The following is a 22,903-nucleotide window of genomic DNA, read 5'->3' on the forward strand; positions in this document are numbered from 1 at the left end:
AAGTATCTGTCAAGAAATCCCTTCCACTGGCTGCTGAGACAATACTGGGAAGATCTAGAGGATTTGTGGAGCATGTCGCTTGCTCTGTGTGGGTCAAAAAGACATGTATGTCTGTTTATATCATAATTCATCCTGTTCCTATTTGCCTTTCCCCCGCCCTGATGGCACTAGGATTTACAGGTAATCTGAGAACATGGGGGTTACAAAAACATCGGCCCTGCTCCTGTGTGCAAACATGCACACTTGTACATGTCATTTGCTGTTGAGCGCCTACTTATCCAAACTAAATCGATGATGAATGTTCTGTGCAAACAAAGAAAAACACATTTGAATATATTTTCCTACACAAATTAGAACCAAAAACACCAACAGCTAACAATGACGTGATTATTCACACAGAATAAAGCGTAGAGATGATCATTTTAAAAGCAATATAATTTCAACCATAACTGACAAGGAAGTGTTATGTAAATGCAGTTTATTACAATATCAAACAGTAATATAAAAATAGAATGCCTTTGAGTACAAAACCTCTAAATGGAAAAGACAAGAACTTGAATGACAATACAAAACAATCCCTTTCTCAAAACTATCAAAAAGTTAATCAAAATAAGATTATCTTTGGTTAAATCCAGAGGTGTTATGTGTGTTGGATGGGAGGGAGTAAATACATTATATCCCAAGCTAGAGCAAAAATATTTGGGATATAATTGTGCATAATCACACCAACACTGTAACAGCTCTAGTGAACACCTCTCCACTTGGACTAGCACAGCTACATTGACAAGAAATAGGCTCATATAAACATTGAAAAAAGGCTACATGTATAAATCAAGCATCCTTTCCCTTTTTCATAACTAATGTATGGTATGTTAGTATTGGCATCACCCTGGCTTAATGCCATTTAAGTCATTTTGGTGGTGGTCATGGCTCACTGAAAACAAGTGAAATCATACTTTTGGCAGTAAAGTAAAAAGGTGGATCTAGTTTAGCCTGAAGTCAGACAGCAAATCCCCAGTTGGTGGAAAACAATGTAACATTCCAAGTACAATATGAATGTCATTTCCTATGTCCATTTTCCACATGGACTTCTCGTTTTCGTTCAGTTAAAACTAGGAACTGATTGATACATGCTTAAGCTACAGGTACAAAAGAGACACAACACTTATAAAACATAGAAAACAAAGGCCATTATCGTAGCTAAATATGACACTGAACTGTAGTTTTGTGTACCATAGTTGGTCAGAGATTTGACCGCTACCTGTTCTATGACACTGGAGGGCTCAAATGATGGAAAAGATGCAAGATGCATTTTAGGTTCCAATGGAGGAAGGGAACTACAGCACCAAATCTTGCTGGATTCAATTTAGAAGTCCCATTCTGTCTTTTGATTTACCATTTCAAAACCTTCCCTCAGATTTCATTATCAACCTTAAGAGTGAAATTGAAAAAAATCTTAAGAGTGAAATTGAAAAAAATCAGAATGGAATCAAAGCCCAACCATCATCATAACACAATAGAGCAGCATAAACATGACATGGATGACCTGTGCAAAATATACAATATAGGAGCTAGAGCAATGACCATAGCAGGAGTGTCAGATTACTTTTCATTGCAGATTAAAAGCTGGTTGGGTATTATTGTAAGATACTGCAAAAATCATATTTGTTACCCCACCATCTTCAAAATAAGGCACTTAAATGGTACAAAACAAACAAAAAAAACACACTGTAAGAAACAGTAAATAATCCTCAGTGTGGTCACAGCAACATTTTAGTGTAACGCAACATCATGCTTCATTTCAAAGCTTAGTGTATAAAAACTTTACTCCCAATCTCCCAAAGTTGACTGGCTTTTGATCTCAGCCATTGTGCCATAGTGTGTCCAATAGAGAACTTTAAATGCATTCCATAGACTACAAATATTTCATGTCTTTTGTTACTTCTTCCCCTCAAAGTGGACAGAAAACCTAATTTGAGTTCCCCACACAAAGGAACTCATTTGGTGGTGATTTCCAGCTGGGCTGTGTGTTTCAACCAAGACCTCACATGGGACAGAGCCTGAGTTGTATGCAGATTGCAGACGCCTTTGACACACTGTGTCCCTGAAGCTGGAGCGCAATTTACAGTGAGGAAAACTGTTCATCTCAATGAATCCACATTCAATGAATCCACACAGGACTCAACCATTTTTTGTATTAATCTTGTCTTTTTCTTTTTTAAAGAATAGTCTAAAGCCTATTCCTGGAGTAGAAGTATAATGGTGATAAAACAAAACCGAATTAAAACCATGAAAAATGGCTATTCTGCCAGCTAAAACCCCAAATATTCACTCCCTAGTACACTAAATCTTACTGGCTGAGCTGGGTCTGCAGTACACAAACCAAGTATAATTGGGCCAACTCACCACGCCCAAGTATATATATATATATTCATATTTGTACACCCACACATGCAAGAGGTCCAGGTATAATACTCCATGTCATTCTTGTGTGACTAGATCTGATAAGACAAGAATAGCTTTGTCAAACAAAGTTGACAAGCAATTTTCATTTATGGCACTATTTGGCTGCCAATTCTACACAACCAAAATAACATTCAGATAACAGTAGAATAATGTGCATTTATAACATCCAATCATATATGATCTTGTATGATGTTTGATTAGCAAGTGGATACCCCACAATCCTACTCATTCAAGCCATCTAAAACTATGGTGCTATCAGACCATAATGAGAGAGCATCCCTGTTCCACATGCTGAAACCTGTCCATATGTCCATGCAAGGCACTAAGAAACTTTAAGTTTATGAATGAGAGGCAAACTGAAACTCTCTCCGTTAAAAGCCAAGAGTATGGACTATACCCTCTCTCTCATTTTGTTGAAGATGGCATATGAGCCAGTTGAACAAACTATAAACCCAGCTCATCATCTACTGGGACGGATTGGAGCTGTGTAAGAATCTTGGAATCCCCATCCATGTCCTCTGGATGGCCCAGTGGTGACCTTGCCTCTACGTCCTGCTCTGAAGATGGGCTTCCCAGGAGTAAGGACTCACCTGGTAGACCTAACAGTGCCGGGTCTTCAGGTAACACCCCTTTAACACGGATATCGAACAGAGGCATGCCGACTGAGGTGGAGAGGGATACAGGGCTCCAGGCATTCTGGGACAGCTGGGCATTTGGTGTAACTCCGCTGCACATGGGGCTGAGAGAGAGCATGCTTTCTGGGATGAGGGTGTTAGATAGTGTGTTGGGGGCAGAATGGTCCAGGGTATGTGAGGCAGGAACTGTGGGTGTTTGGTTGCTGGCAGCCCCTGTATCTGGTGTACAGTAAAGAGGGGATGAGTTGATAAAGCTGAGGGGAGATGTTGCAAAGGTGCTAGGGGTAAAGCCTGAGGCGGCTGTCGGCTGGACAACTGCAGGAGAGGTGACTGGAGTGAGAATCGTGCCTAAACCATTGGTAGAGATGGTAGATGCTTCGGTGACTGCCTTAACAGGCAGGCTGGTGAGCTGAATGCCTGCTGGTATGGTCAGAATCAGCTTCCCTTGCTGGATGCTCAGATAGGGGCCTCCACCAAGGAGAAGGTTACCTAAAGTCAAGAGATAATGTGAATTGATAGTTATGGTCACAGTAAATATTCTGACCAGCAGGAGGGTGTCTGCATTATTATAATTATTTTCAAGTTGTGGTCTCTTAATACACATAATAAAATGTGTTGACAGTTATAAGCTAACATTAACTATAACATATCCTGAAAAACATGAGTTTCAACATGAATTTAGTTTAAACCTTTTGGAGGGGGACAGACCTTTGATAATGTGGTATAGACATGATTATTCTCAGTTGACTGACTCAGCTGGTACTCGTTTCTAGGTCATTACTAGATGACTTCTCCCACTTTCTGGAGTAATGGGTAACTTATTGAAAGGTTAATGATGGTAGTGTCAACACAACGTTTCTATTAAAAGTGTATTGCCCAAATATACAAGCAATTATAACAAATAATAATGTACTTTTTCTTTTATACACACTGTGTTTGAGTCAAAATGATCAGTACAATTCCAGAAAGATATTCATTCAACCATAAAAGTACCTGGAGAGGCAGAGGGGAGCCGAATGATTTGGGGAGTCACATTCTGAATGGGCCCCAGTTGGTTTATCCTTAACGGGCCTTGTGTAACGCCTCCACTTCCCCCAGGAGATGAGGTGAGGATCTGAAAGGGAACTCCAGCAGAAGGAATGGAGAGGGGGGCGGTAGCAGAGACTACCTGAGGGAAAGAGAGGGAGGAAGAAGCAGAGATGGAAGAGACGGGCACCAGCTGGGGCATGGATAGGGGAACTATCTGAGCAGGAGTTGAGTCTTTCGACTGGGGCATGGGAACCACCTGTGTTGGGATTTGGGAGGAGATGGGAAAAACTTGGGGGCCTGGCGTCGGCAGGATTCTGGCAAGAGAAGGGCTGGTGGTCGTGTTCTGATCACCCAGTTGGAGTGTCAGCCCCTGGGGTATCTGGCCATTAGTGAACGGAGACACAGAGACAATGGTGGTAGCACCTTCATTCAGAGCTGTCGAACCATTGTGCTGATTATGTTGTTGTTGCTGCTGCTGTTGAGAGAGCGGCTGAGCCAGTCTTTGGCTTATGTTCAAAGTCTGTGGGCTGTGGAACTGTGGAAGGGCCTGGGATAGTGTAGAAGTGAGGCCGGACACTGGGACCAACTGGGGGCATTGGGATACCTGTGTGCCTGAAGCGTGTTGGACCAACTGGGATACTGGTATGCCCTGGATGGATGGCACTACTTGGGGAAGGGAAAAGACCTGAGTGGAATGGCTAATGGAGGAAACCGCCTGGCAGATGGAACTGGAAGGTATTAACTGGGAGCCAGCAGTGGCGACAAACTCCCCTTGATGACTGGAAAGCGAAACAACAGGACTGGAAATAACAATCCCTGTTGAGTTAATGGAAGCTGGGAGGGCGAGTGACTCTTGGACTTGGCCGTTCTGTGTTAAGACTAGCGAGGGGACAGAAGTTGGGGAGGAAAGAGTCGATGAAGGGGATGAAGAAGATGATGCTGTCTGACCACTGCTTTCTGATTTGGTTAAAACTCCATCAGAGACATTGATGAAATCCAGAGTGGGGACTGTAGGTGTGCTCTGTCTGTCCGTCTTTGCTTCTACCGTTAGAGGAAGAGAGAGGGCCGAGTTTGAACTGCCCGTGTTAGTGACGCTCAGAACCGCTGTTGGGAGGGTGCTTGTTTTGGTCTCCATGATTGAAGCCCCCTGGTCTGCAATCGATAGTATATGGTGTGGCTGTTGTTGCACATTGATAGTAGGCTTGGCTATGACTTGGGTCCTGTTTAGGATCAGAGGAGAGTTTGCAGCCACAGGACTCAGTGTGACGGTCTGGCAATCGCTTAGGGTTATCCCGTTGATTATGACTCCGCTACCGGCACTGGAGATCAGGGAATTGCCATTGAGCAACAATGGTTGAGTGGTAGTGAGGAAGCCACTAGCCCCATTGAAGATGAGTTGGCCCTCTGTGCTGCAGGGGAGGCCGGAGAGAGAGATGATAGGTGTTGTGGAGCCAGCAATTTCCTCTGGTTTGTCAGAGGTGTCATCCATGAAGCTTGCCTCGTCTTCTGTGCTGTGATTGCCATCTGACTCACTGAAATGACAGGAAGGAAAGAACAATGTTTAAAAGGAAAGACACCCAATTAATTAAATACATAAATAAATAAATAATCTATTAAAAATCATTTTATGACCTCGCTCTCACTTTCAACAACATTGTCCTCTGTGCAATGATTTCAATCCCCCTTTTTTGAAATGTGAACTAGTTTTAGGCTGTATTGTTTGATCTCAGGATAGAAGGGGATTCAGGGTATGTTCGTTCACATCACACCGAACTTTGATTCTTCCTATGCAGCGGATTCTGCCAATGATTTGGTGGAAATCCACAAATGGCAACAAACCGCTCCATTCCCATTGAAACACATTGGCAGGATCCGCCGCATACTGTAGGCAGAATCTAGGTTTGGTGTGACTCATGAAATCTTAAATTAATCAAACTTACATTTAGTCTCAATATATAATACTTCATGGTTTATTTAAATTGGGCTATTGTTTAAATAATCTTCACATGATTTTCAGATGTAGTTATTAAACGTTCCTACTTTGTGCTTTACTAAATACGTTTTGTTTACACATGTTTACAAGAGTTGCTTAAATTAAATAGGCTGAAGGTCGTATTACATTCTGTATGTTATTGTATTCTATCATAATGTACTGAAGAGTCATTAATCTTTTCATCACGGTTTAAGATAGCCTATCCCATATTGTTTAATAGTATGATCAATGTAATATGGAGAGTAAGTTAATAAGTAAACAATGTTGTAAAAAAATATATACTTAAAAGGCACATGTATTGTACCTCTTACAACAACAAAGGAAAGTCAAGAGTCTATACATAGTTTGTCCTGCGCACAGATTGAGTTCTTTCAGTGCCAGACCACCACAAGGCCTCAAGTCTGATAAGATAAAGATTCAGAAGTGCAGAAGTCGGTCTCTCCACTCCTCACACAAGTTCCAAGGTTATTTTGCCAGCTTTGATTGATTGATTGAAGACTTTATTAGAAGTTTGCATAGGAAAATGTACAGTTTCATGACGGTACAGTTCACTGGTACAAGGTCTACTAAAAGGAGATCCATGAAAAGACTAAGCTTATTTCCACTGGAAACCATTGAAGTATCTCATATAACATTGAATGACAGACAAATAGAACACAGTATGTAAAGAAAAACAAAAAAGAAAACAGTAAGTCTAAAACAAACAGTATAAAGAAGGGGCAGGGGAGGGTAGGGTTGGGCTAGGTTAGTTTTTTACCAGTTGCGAACGGCTGCTGCCCGTAAGTGATTTTTCAGGGCAATTTTAAAGGATGCTAGTGATCCACACTCCTTTATGACCTTCGGTAAGGCTTTCCACATTTTGGTGGTATAGCAGAAAAAAGAGTTTGACCCTTTGTTGGTTTTGACTCTGGGTTGAAAGTGATCTGTGGCGCTGCCTCTGGTGTTGTAATTATGGACATCCTTAATGTTTATAAAGTATTTTGACAGGTACTTGGGTATCATAGTGGTGTAGTGTATCTTGTACACCAGGCCCATTGCAAGTTGCTGTACTCTGTCATCTACTCTGAGCCACCCCACTCTTAACTGGTGAGTAGCGGTGAGGTGAGTCTGATAGGGAAGGTGAAGTAGGACCCTAATTAGTTTATTTTGGGCTGTTTGGAGTTTAGTTTTCAGGGCTTGTGGGGCGTCACGATACCATACGTGGACTCAGTAGTCAAAGAGGGGCTGGATTATTGCACCAGCTATGGTCTTCAGTGTGTTGAAATTGACCATTGGGGCGATCCTCTGTAGGAAACGAGTTCGTTGGTTGATTTTATTTATTACTTTAGAAGTCATCTTTTCACTGGAAAGATTAGCTTCAATGATACATCCTAAGTAAGCGATTTCGTTTTTTCGTGTTATGACCTTGTCACCCACTTTGATTGTGAAGTTATCGACTTTTTTGAGGTTATGATTTGATCCAAAGAGGATGGACTCAGTTTTTCCCAGGTGAATTGATAATTCACCTTCATCTTGCTTGAGTCAAGATGAATGGCAAAATTACCTCTAGCCATGATATTGTGGTGATCTCTACTTTTGTACAAGTAATTTTACAACAAAGCAATAGAAAGTGTCAGTTAGAATTGTCTTTTTATTGTGGGCTCGCCTGTAAGGCGAGCACACTTTAGATGTTGTCATTATTTCTATACTATGCTATACTATATCAAGTTCTCCTTAAAACTTCGGTTCCTTTCTACTCCTACATACTTAGTGAGAAAATGAAAATAAAAACATCAATGTGTTCAGCTTACAGTGGCGAAGTGTGCTATTATTTATTATAGCAATCGGCCAAATGGTGGCGCTGTAGGAAGCCTTCGAAAGTGCGAACTTTGAACAGGTATAGCTCATGCTGTGTTTGAGGTCCAGCCATGAAACCTGTATACACGTATGCGTCTCCTCATGCCGAACAACTTTTACCCTCTAACTTTTGACCTCTGACCTTTAGGTCTCCCACAATTCGGAATTATATGAAAAACAGTAAAAATCTATCTCCTCCTGGGATTTTCGCGTCAAGTGCACAAAACTTTTTTCACATGAACTTTGGACCAATACGGTCAAACTAGTCTCGGCGGATTTCTTTTAAAGTGAAATATATTTTTTTAATAATTCAATCAATATTGCACTTTTATGCAAATTATTCTTCGGCCTCTAAATCATACATGCAAAGTTACACGTTCATGGCATTTGGCAAAGATGTGGAGGGTTAGTCAAAGTATCACTGAAACCAATTTTATTCCAATCGGCCAAAGGGGGGCGCTATACGAAGCGTCTGATAATTCAAACTTCAAACGGGCATAAGTCATGACTCGTTTCGTTCGAAGACATGCAACTTGTTACACGCGTGCTTTGACTCAAGCGGAAGACATCTGTGTCGTTATTAAGTAAGCTCCGCCCTTTGATTTTCCGCCATTTTGAGCAGTTTGTAAAACGCGTAAACCCGCTTTTATTCTGGAATTTTCGCGTCACGTGCACAAAACTTTTTTTACGTGAACTTTGGACCGATATCTAAAGATCTGTCAGATCGGATTTCTTTAACATTGAAACATGCTTTTTTAAATAATTCGAACAATATTGCATTTTTATGCAAATTATTCTTCTGCCTCTAAAACATACATGCAAAGTCACATTTTCATGACAAAATAGTGTAGAGGGTTAGTTCAAATATCACTGAAACCAATCTTACCCCAAATGGCCAAAGGGGGGCGCTATATAATTTTGAGCAGTTTGTAAAACGCTTAAACCCGTTTTTATTCTAGGATTTTTTTTGCAATTTGCATGAAACATTCTACACGCAATCTAAGGACCTTTATCTAACATGCCTATGAAGTGCACACAAAAAAATTATAAAATAATAATAATAAATATAGCTGCAAGCAGCGATAAAGTGTCCAAAGCCAAAAACACCTCAAATCATGAACACAGCCTGGGATGTGCGTGAAATCTTGCAAGCACATTCCCAATAGGTCAAGGAACAGATACCACCCTTCTCACATTGGCCTGTTATAGCGCCACCAGCGGGTCAACTTTTGCATAACACATTTTTGGAACAAAACGGACCAATCTTTGACGTCAGTAACGTCAAAGAGAGCACTGCCTGCGATCTTGACATTTTGTGCTTTTATAGCCATTGTTTTCTGGCTTGAAGCGAGCCCACAATTGTTTCGAAGGAACAATATTTTTCTAGTTATAACTTGGGATTGAACTGTTCGTTCTTGTCTTCATGTCTGCAGAGACTCGGGGACGCGCCAGGTCCGTGAGGGGATTGAGGTGCGTGCAGGATTTCAAGAAATCTGAGCTAAAGTGGGCGCCCTAATCTCACATTTCATAACAAAGCAACATGCTCTTGGTCCCAGTCCTGTTTTCAAGGGCGTATTTGGCTGTGTCAGTCCATTTGTTTCTGACGAGTGATTTAGAATACATTTTATTTATTTATTTGTACTGTACGCACTTTCACCTTGTAGACAATGTCTCTCGAGCTTTGCCTTTGTTTCATTCTCGGACTATACCACAAATCTGAGTTGGGAAATTTAAGTCGTGTTTTGATTAGTGGGGGACAATGGATGATTGTTTTGAAAACTTGTGGGGGTAAATATCTGGGCTAGTGTGTCTGTAAGCGCGCGCGTGTGTGTCGAAGTGTGTGCGTGTGTTTTCTCGAAAGGATCTTACCTTTTACTGTGGGTTCCGGACGGTGTTCGATCCCTTTGCCTTCGGTTCTTGAACCAGTTGCTAACTTGTGTGAGGGACAGCCCAGTAACTTTGGCCAGGTTTTTCTTCTCATCTGGAGTGGGATACCTGTTGGTTCTGTAACACTCTTTTAGTGCGTTGCGAGACTTTTCTTTAAAGCAATATACGGTCTCTTCTCCGTCCCAGATGGTTTTTGGAAGAGGGAACTTCTTCCTGAGCCGATATTTGTCCACGGCCCCCAGGCTGCGACCCCGGGACCTCTCCGCCTCCTTGTAGCGCGCCTGCAAGTAAAGGTCCTGTAGGAACCCATGGTTACTAGGGTGGAAGTCGTGGCTATCGAGAATCGCGTACAATTCCTTGAACTCCTCCCGATGGAAAGCCACTAATGCCTGGGCCTTCAGGAGGGTCTCGTTGCCACGTAGCAGTTCGGCCGAATGAGGTATGGTGGATAGGAATCTCCACAGGCGATCCACATTGCCCGCCTGCAAAAGGGCTTCGCAAAGACACGCTACTTGGTCCGTCGAAAAGCTGAGCGCTGAGTTTTGGAAAGTTTTGAGCAACTGTTCTGAAACCTCATCTGGATCGGCCTCTTCTTTTGGTTCCACGACCTCCGTTGTTGTAGACTTCTCTTGGCTGTTCTCAGATTGTTCTGCAGACTCCAAAGACAAGGAAGCCATTTTTATTTTAACTTCTTTCCTTCAGTTCCTCCTCCCTCCCTCTCGTCTCTCCCATTCTCCGATGTGAATGCCTGCCTGCCTTGCCACAACAAGCGCACGCCCCTATCTCCTCTCCCGTCACTCCTCTCTCTGGGCATCTCTGTTGCTGTCTGTGTCTGCGCTCTGCTCTGATCTACTTGAAATATAATCACGTAATAAATGTTCACACACACACACACACACACACACACACACACACACACACACACACACACACACACACACACACACACACACACACACACACACACACACACACACACACACACACACACACACACACACATTACCAGTAAGACTCCCTAATCGGGAGATAAGCGACCGTCAGGTCAACGTGATTTTAGGCCAAAATGTGTAGGAGCAGTGTCCAAAAATGTGTTTGAAAAAATCGGCCTGACGGTGGCGCTATATGGGACAGATCCATGTTGATGAGATGAGTGCAGACATAATGTGTACCGATTTGCGCGATTTTAGGGCAAAATCTGTAGGAGCAGTGTCCAAAAATGTGTTAGAAAAAATCGGCCTGATGGTGGCGCGATGACATATAAGTGCAGACATACTGTGTAGCGATTTGCGTGATTTTAGGGAAAAATCTGTAGGAGCAGTGTCCAAAAATGTGTTTAAAAAAATTGGCCTGAAGGTGGCGCTAAATGGGACAGATCCATGGGGATGACATGAGTGTAGACATACTGTGTAGCGATTTGCGTGATTTTAGGGCCAAATCTGTAGGAGTAGTGTCCAAAAATGTGTTTAAAAAAATCGCCTGAAGGTGGTGCTATATGGGACAGATCCATGTTGATGAGATGAGTGTAGACATACTGTGTACCGATTTGCGTGATTTTAGGGCCAAATGTGTAGGAGTAGTGTCCAAAAATGTGTTTAAAAAAATCGGCCTGAAGGTGGCGCTAAATGGGACAGATCCATGTTGATGAGATGAGTGTAGACATACTGTGTACCGATGTGCGTGATTTTAGGAGCAGTGTCCAAAAATGTGTTTTGCAAGAATCGGCCACATGGTGGCGCTAGAAGAGGGCCATGTGAGAATTGGTGGAGGTTGTGGTTTGGCAGGCAAGGAGTGTGTGTGCAAAATTTGGCATGGATCGGGGCAACGGTTGCAGAGTTATGAGCAGGGCAAAAGTGTGACGTGACGTGACGTGACGTGGCGTGACGTGACAGACTGACGGACTGACTGACAGACAGGCGGTGGAGGTTTTGATAGTAAGTGCGACCTGATGGTATGGGCTTATGACATCAGGGATCTCCATGTATGGGCATAAAAGGGATTCTGTTAGAGTGGTTCCCATGTCATGACATCACAACATACAATCCCTTTTATGCCCATACATGGAGATCCCTATCTGAACCAACTCACACAGATATGGGCCATGTCTTGGCCGTCTGGCCAGTGATGTATATCGATGAGATCAGGGATCTTCATATATGGGCATAAAAGGGATTCTGGGGAATACCCATATATGGACTTTTACATATAGGTGATGTCACCTGTGAATCACCTATGATGTCACAGTGATGTGTCAAGGGAACCACAGTGTCAGGCGTGACCTTCAGAGATACACGGATACCGGTATACATGGACAAGATGTGCCGGACATTTTTGGACACAGCTCCTACAATTTTTGCCCTAAAATCACGCAAATCGGTACACAGTATGTCTACACTCATGTCATCAACATGGATCTGTCCCATATAGCGCCACCTTCAGGCCCATTTTTTCAAACACATTTTTGGACACTGCTCCTACAGATCTTTCCCTAAAATCACGCAAATCGGTACACAGTATGTCTACACTCATGTCATCAACATGGATCTGTCTCATATAGCGCCACCATCATGCCGATTTTTTCAAACACATTTTTGGACACTGCTCCTACACATTTTGCCCTAAAATCACGCAAATCGGTACACAGTATGTTTACACTCATGTCATCAACATGGATCTGTCCCATATAGCGCCACCTTCAGGCCGATTTTTTCAAACACATTTTTGCACACTGCTCCTACAGATTTTGCCCTAAAATCACGCAAATCGGTACACAGTATGTCTACACTCATCTCATCAATATGGATCTGTCCCATATAGCGCCACCAACAGGCCAATTTCTTCAAACATATTTTTGGACACTACTCCTACACATTTTGCCCTAAAATCACACTGCGACCTGACGGTCGCTTATCTCCCTATTAGGGAGTCTTACTGGTTATACTCATTAGTCATTATGTAAGCAGTTACATCCCATCACTATCTCTGACCTCGACTGCGGATGACATTGCCCTTTGTCTCGGACACAGCAAAGAAAGGAAGAGAACTACTACCGGCAGTAGAAATGGAATGCAGGAAAATCACCCTCAAGGCAGCTCAATGGCAAGAAAACAAACACTGAGGACAAAACCATTGCCACTGCCAGCGGGACAGTACTCGAGGTAGTCAAGGACTTCAAATATCTCTGTGCATGGACTGCCTCGATGGAACAAGATCTGAAGGTCTGGAGGGCACTTGCCTGAGATGAGAAGAGAGTGGAAATCTGACATGGGAGATGACCTCAAGAAGACAGTGGAGGCAATTAATAAAGCAGGCAAATGCCCTGAATGGCTTCTACACAACAATGCTACAAATAGCACTTGTCATATGGGCAGACTACATCCAAAACGTGGACCTCAGTGGAGGTCACACAAAAAATCAGAGAGAGAAGGATGAAGCTGGCTCAAGCGGCCACAAGTCAATTTATTGATAGAATCGTTCACTTTGTGATACAAGCACCACATTTGGCATGAACAATGCCTAGGACCTACTTGTTCAGAAAAGCAAGTTAGCCACTCAATTAAAAACAAATAGGGTTGGGGTCCCATTGACTTTCTATACAGTAAAATAATACAAAGAAAATAATCTGCTTCAAATAGCATGTGAGGGGTCAAACTAGGGGTTTTTCATGGTGCTAAATCCATTGTAAGCATCTGTTTTGCACAAAAAACATTCCTTGGGCTAGAAAGGCCACCACAACACTATGGTTTAGTCATGAGTCATCACTTTTCACCGTGGTTTTCACGCTTTTGTGGGGGCCTTTCTAGCCCAAGGAATGTTTTTTGTGCAAAACAAATGCTTGCATTGGATTCAGGCTCATGAAAAACCCCTAGTTTGACCCCTCACTTGCTACTTAAAGCAGTTTTATTTTGTTGTATTATTTTACTGTATAGAAAGTCAATGGGACCCCAACCCTATTTGTTTTTAATTGAGTGGCTAACTTGCTTTTTGGAAAAAGTAGGTCCAGAGGAAACTTTGTGCAAAATTTGGTGCTTGTATCACAAAGTGAACAATTATCTCTGTAGCCGCCGGGCTGGGGAAAGAGGCACACCATCTACAGAGACACACTGCGTTGTGAATATTATTATATATTACCTCTATGGTTGTGACAGAGCTCAGCAGGGCTTTGCAGAGTTTGGGTTATGGGGTGTCAGGGTGTGCACTGTATATAAGGGATTGAATGTCTCAGAAGTAATGATGGAGAACCCAGACGTGTATCAGTGATCTCCAAATTTGGGCAATGTTTCAGCATGCGGCTGTCACCATGGCAGAGACGCATGCGCAGTACAGGCGGCGGTATCAGTAAATGTCAGTTATCTCCAAATGTGGGCACTGTTTAGGATCAGTGATGTCAGGTATATCAGATACAGATAGACATCGGACAGACAGACAGACAGACAGACAGACAGACAGACAGACAGACAGACAGACAGACAGACAGACAGACAGACATTCGGTCGTGTAGGCCTATTAGTAGTACATTTATATACAGGTATATTATTTCTTATTCTTGGCAAAAGGGCAGGCCAGTCTATTTCTTTTTTGTATCTTTATTTGTATCTCTTTCTAGCGTACTTATCCTGTGCTTCATACTTAATGCTGTTGCTGTTAGACAGCTGCATTTCCCACAGGGATCAATACGTTTATCTGACCTGAACTGACACACACACACACACACACACACACACACACACACACACACACACACACACACACACACACACACACACACACACACACACACACACACACACATACTGGTTTTTATGATTTGTGGGGACCACAATGATGAAAAGGGTGGTCCCCACATGTGATGATTTTAATCATCTCATGTGGGGACCACCCTTTCTAAATGTTATACAGCTATGAAAAAAAATCAGGTATAACAACTATGGCTGTGTTAGCTTATACACGACTTCAAATATCAGAATTGATGAAGTTATTCCCCATGACGTGACTGTGTATACAGATTTTGGTCCCCACAAAACATATAAAGCTACTGAGCACACACACGCACACACACACACACACACACACACCATGACCAAAAAACGTGACTTATGGGCCAATGCTAAAAACTTCACAGGCACATCAGAGCAGCTCCTGTGTTGGTTTTTAACAGTTTCCCTCATGGGGACCTGATTTTTGGTCCCCATACCGTACCTGGTCCCCATGACGTGACTGTGTATACAGATTTTGGTCCCCACAAACATACAAAAAACAGTGCAAACAACACACACACACACACACACACACACACACACACACACACACACACACACACACACACACACACACACACACACACACACACACACACAGTGGAGATAGAGAACGAGAAAGAGAAAGAAAGAGGAGATAAGCTGAGGGCTTAACATCTCCATCAACCATAGGAATGTAAACTGGTGAAGTCCTCTCCCTCATGTTGGCATTTGGCAGCAGTACCCCATACACCTGCTCTTTGATCTCCATGACCATGTAGGCCTACTCTGATCTTTTTGTCCATACACGTTCTCAGTTCTGAATAGCTAGGTATAGTAATGTGAATACTTTAAAGAAAGATGTATTTTTGAATACGTGAAATAGTCTCAAGCTGTTATACAATAGCCATACTACTACTAGACCACTACAAGCCTCTCAGACTACTATACTGGTACTACGCATCATGGGACTTTTAACAGAAAAACAAATTCCGTTTAAGACATCTACAACTTGTGTCTAATACTTTTTTGTTATTGTGAAATCTCGTGTATCCGCTTCAGTGACGACTGACAACAAGTAAAGTTTAGTGTAAAAGTAAAATTACAGGAGGACACTGACTGAAGCTTTGTCCATAATTTGGAGTGTAGCGCCACCGTGTGGTCCCCTTGTTATTCAGACTTCAAGGTTTGGCGCGCACGCAGAACTGTCTTTGAACTTAGTCGGGTGCAGATTCCAAGCAAAAGCTGCCAAACTAACTTGAAAAAAATGTTGTCATTGTTGTTCAGAAGAAAGCCAGAAAGAAAGAAAGTCTCTTCTTTACCTAGTTTTTTCATAGAGGTAATATATAAAGTTGTCTCTCCGTCATCCTGTTGGTGGAGGTGGGAGAGTGGACCAAGGGTGACGCCAGGTCACCATTTAGCATTATGTGATTGGTAGCAGTCAGACTGAGTAGGCGGACCAGTACCACTTTCCCTGATGCCCATTGGTCAATTTCACTTCGTGGGCGGGTAGAATGTTCCAGAATTGGGCGTAGCTGCAGGAGGTTGATGTTGTCGTTCACATTTCATTTCTGCTCTACTAGTGGTACAGGAACGCCAGAAACATTTGTCCTACAATTTTACCGAGACTAACATCCATGGTCTGAACACTGATTTAAAAAAAATATCTGTCCATTGCTGCTTTTTGACAAAGTACTTTCATCGTCGAAGGAAGACACACACAGTTTGTAAGTAACTATAGCTAGCTTGCTAGCAGAGTGCTCGGTTTGAATACAACGTGGCTGGCTTTGCTAGTTAGCATAATGTAAAATATGCGTTGCTACATAAACAAACTTCATAAACCAAATGCCTCTTTTGTCTTTGTTAACTGTGCCACTGTGGTTAAGCCTTCTACTGAACAACTTCCTGACTATTCTGTCTGTGCAGTCTTTTGCAGACTCATTGGAATTCTGCATACGCATTGAAAAATGGACGGTGGAGTGACAGTGATTTCCAACCCCATAGTGGCTGTGCGCCTAACATCTACCCTCTCCACATTCGAGCAGAGTCGTAAATTTAACAGAGGTATCAGCATAGCAGAATTAAAGGTGAGAGATTGGATTATCTAAAGTTTGTACGTTGTGAAAATGTAATTAACATTTACTGATAATGTGGACTTAAGGTGTGGTCTTCACATGTATACATTACAAGCTGTTAAAGTAAATGATATAAAGTATTCTTTAAGTGCTTTTCACCTTGTTAAACTATCTAACCTTTATTATTTTCTGTCTGGGTTAGGGTAAGTTGGAAATGATTGTGGGTACACCTGCCTCCTGTATGGACCTTGAGCTGTTCAGCGCCACTGACACGTTCCTTCAGAAACTTGATGACAATGAAGCCTTGCTAGGTTCCTACCATGTCGACGATGACTGCAGAATACATGTATGTACTGTAGCTATTAACCGATCAACAAACAAACATGGCCTGTCACGTAGTGACTACTTGACAGCATTTTAATTATTGCATGATGACAATTATTGCTTTTCAAATTGACGGGCACAATAACTTGATAGTCTTAATAAGTATACTTGGTATTTCCATCAGGGTACGACTCACCTGTGTAGGCTGGAATCAAATATTGACTGTGCTAATTAGAACCCCCTCACTGTGTGGGGGGGCGCATGAGAAAGTTTTTGATTAATTAATTCCCAAATATAAACTATACAATTAATATATAATTCAAACAACCATAAAACAACAGTAACAACACACACTCCCAGCCTTTACTAGCACCATAATACTGTGTTGATAATTACTGGTTCTGTGTCAACTCGTGACTTTGTCACTCATAGCAAGTGAGCAACACACATACAACAGCTAGTCGCAAGTCACGTCACCTCTGTAATTTAATTCATGAACCCCCTAGGACCACTATCCATTCTCTTTTGGACTGCTTCAGGACATCTGACAGTAGCTAAACACTAAACAGGTCACACATTGATATGCACGAGTCGGCAGCTTTTGTAGCTTGGTAAAAGGTGCAAATGGGGCAGCCAGCCAATGTATCTATTGTTGTCGGAGGAGCAGATTATTTTTCTCTCGCCTAGGTCTTTTTCAGTAGCTAGATGTGTGTGTCCGAGCTCCATTGCCTGCCTGGGCCAAGCTCCCAAGTTGTCCAAAAGATGCAATGACTTATTTACAAATAGTGGCACCAGTTAGCCCCTCCTGTGGCTCCGGGATGAGGTATTGCTGTGTTATGTTCCATTTCAAATTCGGTACAAAAAAAATGGTTAAAGGGATAGTTCACCCCCCCAAATTAGTTCTTGTTTTCAGTATATTATCTTTTACTATTTCTGTTGCCATTACCCGAGATACACATGCAAGCCGCATGTAAGTTGGACAATTACACATTAGAATGCATGTCTGCAGCTATATGCTTTGCCCTGTTATCAAGTAAGAATTGTATTAATGATGATGGTAAATCTGTTTTATTTACACAGGTTACTGACCGCAGTGGAGCTCAGAAAGGGGAGTTCAGTGACCTGTCCCAAGTGGAGAAATTTGAAATAACAGACGATGCTTATGAGAAGAGACAAGGTACAGCCTGGTCTTGTATTTTACATAAACAATCAAACGTATAGTTCTCATGACTAATTTCATTACATTTTAGAGGTCGTACACAAACTACAATCCATTTTTAAATGCCTATCTCCGCGGTCAGGTGGCACAGTGGTGTCCACTGTGGAAGTTGTGGGTTTGAATCCACCATGGTGCATCTGGCTTTGTCGAGCATATACTACACGAACACACTTGGCCCGGGTTTCGGGGAGGGAACCGGGCAGGGAGGGTGATAACTGTCACATGTAATCCTACGAGCTGTGGTGGCACCTGTCAGGGTGTGTTGGGCGGGAAAAGTAAGATGAATGCTCTACTTCCTCCCGGTGGGGGCTCCTTACTGGCAGGTGAGTCAGTAGGTGACAACACAGGAATGTGTGTGGGGAGTAGTGATGCGCGGGTTGACCCATTGACCATTGATTGTGATTTGTGAGGGTAATCTAAATGCAGGGAATGGGCTTGGACGTCGGTGAAAACGGTAACAAACATCCACCGCTTTGAAAACCAATCCTTATAACCACCCTTTGTGAAGTACCACCCCAAAGTCTTTCCATTGGTTCTGTGACAATTTAGACTTTTTTTTTTTTTTTACATTTTCCAAATTGTTTCCTCCCAGTTAAGCAGAGATCAGATGTTCTGGCTAAGCGATAAGTGTTGATGGGTAGCCCAGATTTAATTGTGGCTCATTATCTCCCACTGCAGATTCTGCAAGGTCATTCTTAAAGAAACACAAGGTTGGACGCTTCAACGAAGAAGAGACGGCAAAGAAGGAAGCAGCGCTTGCAGCTAGAGAAGCTGAGGAGAAGACCGCTGCAGATAACATTGCTGTTGGCAACCGCTGTCAAGTGCATGTCTCAGGGCAGCCCACCAAGATTGGCACAGTTATGTATGTTGGTAAGTGTGGGATTGATTATAACACCATACAGCCATTGGTACATATCATGGTTCAAGAGCTAAAAAAGAGGTAAAAACGTTAAGTGGCCTGTTATAGTACTACCATGAGGCAGATAAAAAAAAAAAAAAAAAATAGTAAAATCTGGATGTTCTTCCTTGGCCTACTGGGGGTGCGTACAAAGCTTTACAATGATCGTCCCAGCGGTGCTGGAGATTAGCTGCTTACTAGTCTCGTGTAGCCAGACAACTATTCCACAATCTCTGAATGCTATATAGAGTCTGGAACAGCAGCTCCCTAACGGCGAGTAATGGAAACGGGCATTACCGTTCAAGAAAATATATTTTAAAATGTCATTTCTGCTAAGCAGCAAGCTAAACATGCTTATATGATTTGTATTTATATAATGATAAATGTGTGCGATGTGAGACTGAAACGGAAGTGACGAGGGGGCTTCACTTCCGCTTCATCTCGCACTCATCATTTCTTCCCCGGTTTGCCAGACTGTATGCCGGGAGCATTTGACCAAATCGCGGAGGCAACAGTCTGGCCACGTGAGACTAGCTGCTTACAGACACATGGAGACATGTGGCCATGTCACTCCGGCGAAGTGAATGGAAACTATAATAATTATAAACTTGCTTTCATTAAGTAGGTGGCAAGGTACAGGATTGTCAACTTTGTGTTCTTGGCGTAAAAACTATATACTAAACCAAGACAACATTTATATGCCAATGTAATGTATGGGCTTGCATTTCACAACACCAGCTCCCTGCAAACAGGTTTTAAAGGGGAACTGATACTTAACATTAATTCTATTGTAAAGAGGATGTGAAAATTAGATGCAAGACAGACACATTCTGTGTTCCGAGACCTCGTGTGTGTGTGTGTGTGTGTGTGTGTGTGTGTGTGTGTGTGTGTGTGTGTGTGTGTGTGTGTGTGTGTGTGTGTGTGTGTGTGTGTGTGTGTGTGTGTGTGTGTGTGTGTGTGTGTGTGTGTGTGTGTGTGTGTGTGTGTGTGTGTGTGTGTGTGTGTGTGTGTGTGTGTGTGTGTGTGTGTGAGAGAGATCATTTCTATTAATTAAGGTAAAATCTCCACCCTGTATAGTGTGGTTGAGGGCCTACTCATGTTGTTTAGTCAATATGTCATTGTCATGAAGCATTTGAAAACTGAAGTGGAAATGGTCAAATGACCTGACGCAGACATCATACAATGTGTCTCATTTTACTTTCCTGGCCACATGCATCCTCATACATTTTTGTAGACAGAAGCTTTCCATCCAAAATAAATTTGTCAAATATCTTTGTCTTTTGCTGGGTGAAGAATTGCATAAATGCAACAATAAGGATGTACTTTATGTGTCAGAATCCAGATGTTCATAAAACATCAATATTAATATCTTGGTTGCAGGTACAACAGATTTCAAGCCAGGCTATTGGGTGGGTGTGAAGTATGATGAGCCCCTTGGAAAACATGATGGAAGGTAGGAGAGCTATAATTTCTTGCCGTGCATGCTTTCCAATGGTTTCCCAGATGGCTGCTCCAGCTCCTGAGTCTGACCAACTGACTTTTCTTATTCTTATTATCTCTACAGTGTCGGTGGGAAGCAGTACTTTGAATGTCAGAACAAATATGGTGCATTTGTGAAGCCCCTGACTGTGACTGTGGGAGACTTCCCTGAGGAGGATTATGGTCTGGACGAGATGTAAAACAAGGATATCGCTTGCTCAAAGGAAAGGAGGGTTTTACCTGCCTTGAAATCACAACAGTGCTTTGGTGTCCCTTTATCAACCAGAGATGAAGGGAAGGCATTGTTATTCAACTATTGTCATTTTGTGCTAGACGGGAAGCTATGCTCTTGATTCCAAACACCTGTCTGGAGGTATTTCAGCACCTTGTGTTCACTTAGTAACACTCAGTTCACTGCATCTCTTGTGTTGTTGGATATGTGATGAGAATGCTATTCATTATAGTCAGAATAAAACGGCTCAATCCAACAAGGATTGGTCGTTTAGAACTGGCCCATTTTGCATGAAATTCTGTCCTAATGAATATTGATAATGTTGTGCTCCAGGTAAAAAGAAATCTGAAGATGGGAGTATCTTCTTGATTTTACATAACATTCTGTTTTAACAGCTTGGATACCAGCTCAGTTTCTCCGATTTGTTGAGCTGTTGTCTTTCAATCTGATTCTGTACAAAGGTGGTTGTATATAGTATGTTTAGATACACGTGTGTTTTTGTACAATGGAATACTGTACATTGTAGTGTATGAGCCTGAGGTGATCAGTAAGAAAATCATTTATGGATGGAAATACTTTGGTTTTAATTACACCCTGTTAATGTTATGTCTTTCACTTCCATAAGGCTTAAACTTTTGGTGCTGCGATCCATTAGGCATAAGACACTTGTCTCTCCGGCCATGCTTGAGGTTTCCTCAATTTCCTTTTCTTTTTTACTTTTATGACATTCTTTTTGATTGTGGCAAAGTGCACACACAGTCGCCCATAATTCAAGTGTTTAGGCTGGAAGCACCAAAAAAATCATCTTCCTGATAACATGTAAAACCTAGAAGAGGTAGCTGTATTGTTGGCATCATCTTCAAGCTGAGCTGTTCTAAATCTGGCCTTAAAGGGGAACTTTGACGATATTTACCATAATTCTGTTGTGAGGAGGATGTAAAAGTCACACCCAATTCATTCTTGCACTGTAAAGTCCTCACAAGCCGAAGTAATAATTGTTTAAATGCGTTGGTATAGTCTTGAGGAGCTTTCCAAGCACCTACAGTGAAAACATTACAGTGAAAACATTACAAAGTGTTGTCTGTCCTTGCAACAAGAAACCAAATCATAAATTGGACTCAGTTTCTCGGGCAGCACTTAATGGTTTTCTAACGCTTTACTTTTTTCTCTTCTTTTCTGACCACTACAAATATGGGACAGAGGTCCAGAGCTGAGTGTGCTCTACTGTAAGGACAGACAGGTGTAGACTGACTCTTAGCAAACAGTCTATAGAATCAGTCCACACTCACAAGGGCAGCAGCAGTGCCTGACAAATGTATGTGTTTTGGCTACCCAGGCCTTCATCAGTGTTGATGAAGACCTGAGTTGCCGAAATCTGTCCGTTTGTCAGACTGCTGCAGCGGTAAATACTTTTTTTTTTAAGGAAAAATACCTTGTGGGTGTGGACTGTTTGTGTATACACTACTACACTAAGGGCATGTCATATTGTCTGTTGCTTTCAAGTGGTTAGTTGATGTTTGGTAACGGGGAAATAGATTGAAACTGATTTTTTTTAAGAACATTAAAGCATTGTGAAGTGAACCCAGCATTAAGCTGCATGGACTCATCTCATGCATTGATGACTGATCTTTCTCATCACAGTGTACAGTAGTATACAGTATACACTACTGTTAGAAATAGAAGATGACTTGTCCCTGGTAAGTCATCCGACTAACTGGGCAATCTGAATACAACATATAGGCTGAGGCTACTAAGTAACATTTTGGTACTCATATACTATTTGCACTCCTTTAACAACCAAAACGTTTTGTTTTTACTCATTTACAGCACTAGTGGTGATGCATTTTTCAAATGGATGTCTTACTTGTTCTTTGTTGTACTAATCACAACTTACGATGTTCTATTGAGTGATGAAACCAAGCAATATGTTACATTCTCATTCTGCTCATACAAATTAAAAATATTCTTAAATGTTTTTATTCTGATGTGTCTTGCTTTGCTTCTCCCACCAAAAGCTCCTAAAAAGTCAAAGGTGTGCGATTATTTAATTATGATTACAATGCATAGCATAAGCATAATGACTTCCAAATCTCA

At 42.0% G+C, this 22,903-nt stretch overlaps 2 protein-coding genes across 2 annotated transcripts; one reads left to right on the forward strand and one right to left on the reverse strand.

The window, feature by feature from the left end:
• Positions 1-2,643: 2,643 nt before the first annotated feature.
• Positions 2,644-10,529, reverse strand: six5 (SIX homeobox 5). The gene is made up of 3 exons (XM_080731505.1): positions 9,829-10,529; positions 4,095-5,662; positions 2,644-3,590 (listed from the first exon to the last, which is right to left on the reverse strand). Exons 1-3 carry the CDS (start codon positions 10,521-10,523, stop codon positions 2,911-2,913), a joined length of 2,943 nt encoding a protein of 980 aa, XP_080587631.1. The 5' UTR covers positions 10,524-10,529; the 3' UTR covers positions 2,644-2,910.
• Positions 10,530-16,145: 5,616 nt separating this feature from the next.
• Positions 16,146-22,784, forward strand: tbcb (tubulin folding cofactor B). The gene is made up of 7 exons (XM_080731315.1): positions 16,146-16,309; positions 16,509-16,669; positions 16,860-17,003; positions 18,062-18,158; positions 18,879-19,070; positions 20,479-20,551; positions 20,663-22,784. The coding sequence occupies exons 2-7, from the start codon at positions 16,550-16,552 to the stop codon at positions 20,775-20,777; spliced, it is 741 nt and encodes a 246-aa protein (XP_080587441.1). The 5' UTR covers positions 16,146-16,309; positions 16,509-16,549; the 3' UTR covers positions 20,778-22,784.
• The last annotated feature ends 119 nt before the right edge of the window (positions 22,785-22,903 follow it).

This window comes from Nannobrachium achirus (assembly GCF_963921795.1).
Source record: "Nannobrachium achirus genome assembly, chromosome: 8".
In the NCBI taxonomy this organism is placed as follows: Eukaryota; Metazoa; Chordata; class Actinopteri; order Myctophiformes; family Myctophidae; genus Nannobrachium; species Nannobrachium achirus.

What these genes read in the sequence shown, in the direction of transcription:
- six5 (XM_080731505.1), bottom strand. Translation starts at nt 10,523, where the DNA reads ATGGCTTCCTTGTCTTTGGAGTCTGCAGAACAATCTGAGAACAGCCAA. An exon ending in TCCGGAACCCACAGTAAAAG is followed by an intron (nt 5,663 to 9,828) that starts GTAAGATCCTTT and finishes CTGTCATTTCAG; the next exon opens with TGAGTCAGATGGCAATCACA. An exon ending in GCTCCCCTCTGCCTCTCCAG is followed by an intron (nt 3,591 to 4,094) that starts GTACTTTTATGG and finishes TCTTGACTTTAG; the next exon opens with GTAACCTTCTCCTTGGTGGA.
- tbcb (XM_080731315.1), top strand. Translation starts at nt 16,550, where the DNA reads ATGGACGGTGGAGTGACAGTGATTTCCAACCCCATAGTGGCTGTGCGC. An exon ending in TCAGCATAGCAGAATTAAAG is followed by an intron (nt 16,670 to 16,859) that starts GTGAGAGATTGG and finishes TGTCTGGGTTAG; the next exon opens with GGTAAGTTGGAAATGATTGT. An exon ending in TGGCACAGTTATGTATGTTG is followed by an intron (nt 19,071 to 20,478) that starts GTAAGTGTGGGA and finishes TCTTGGTTGCAG; the next exon opens with GTACAACAGATTTCAAGCCA.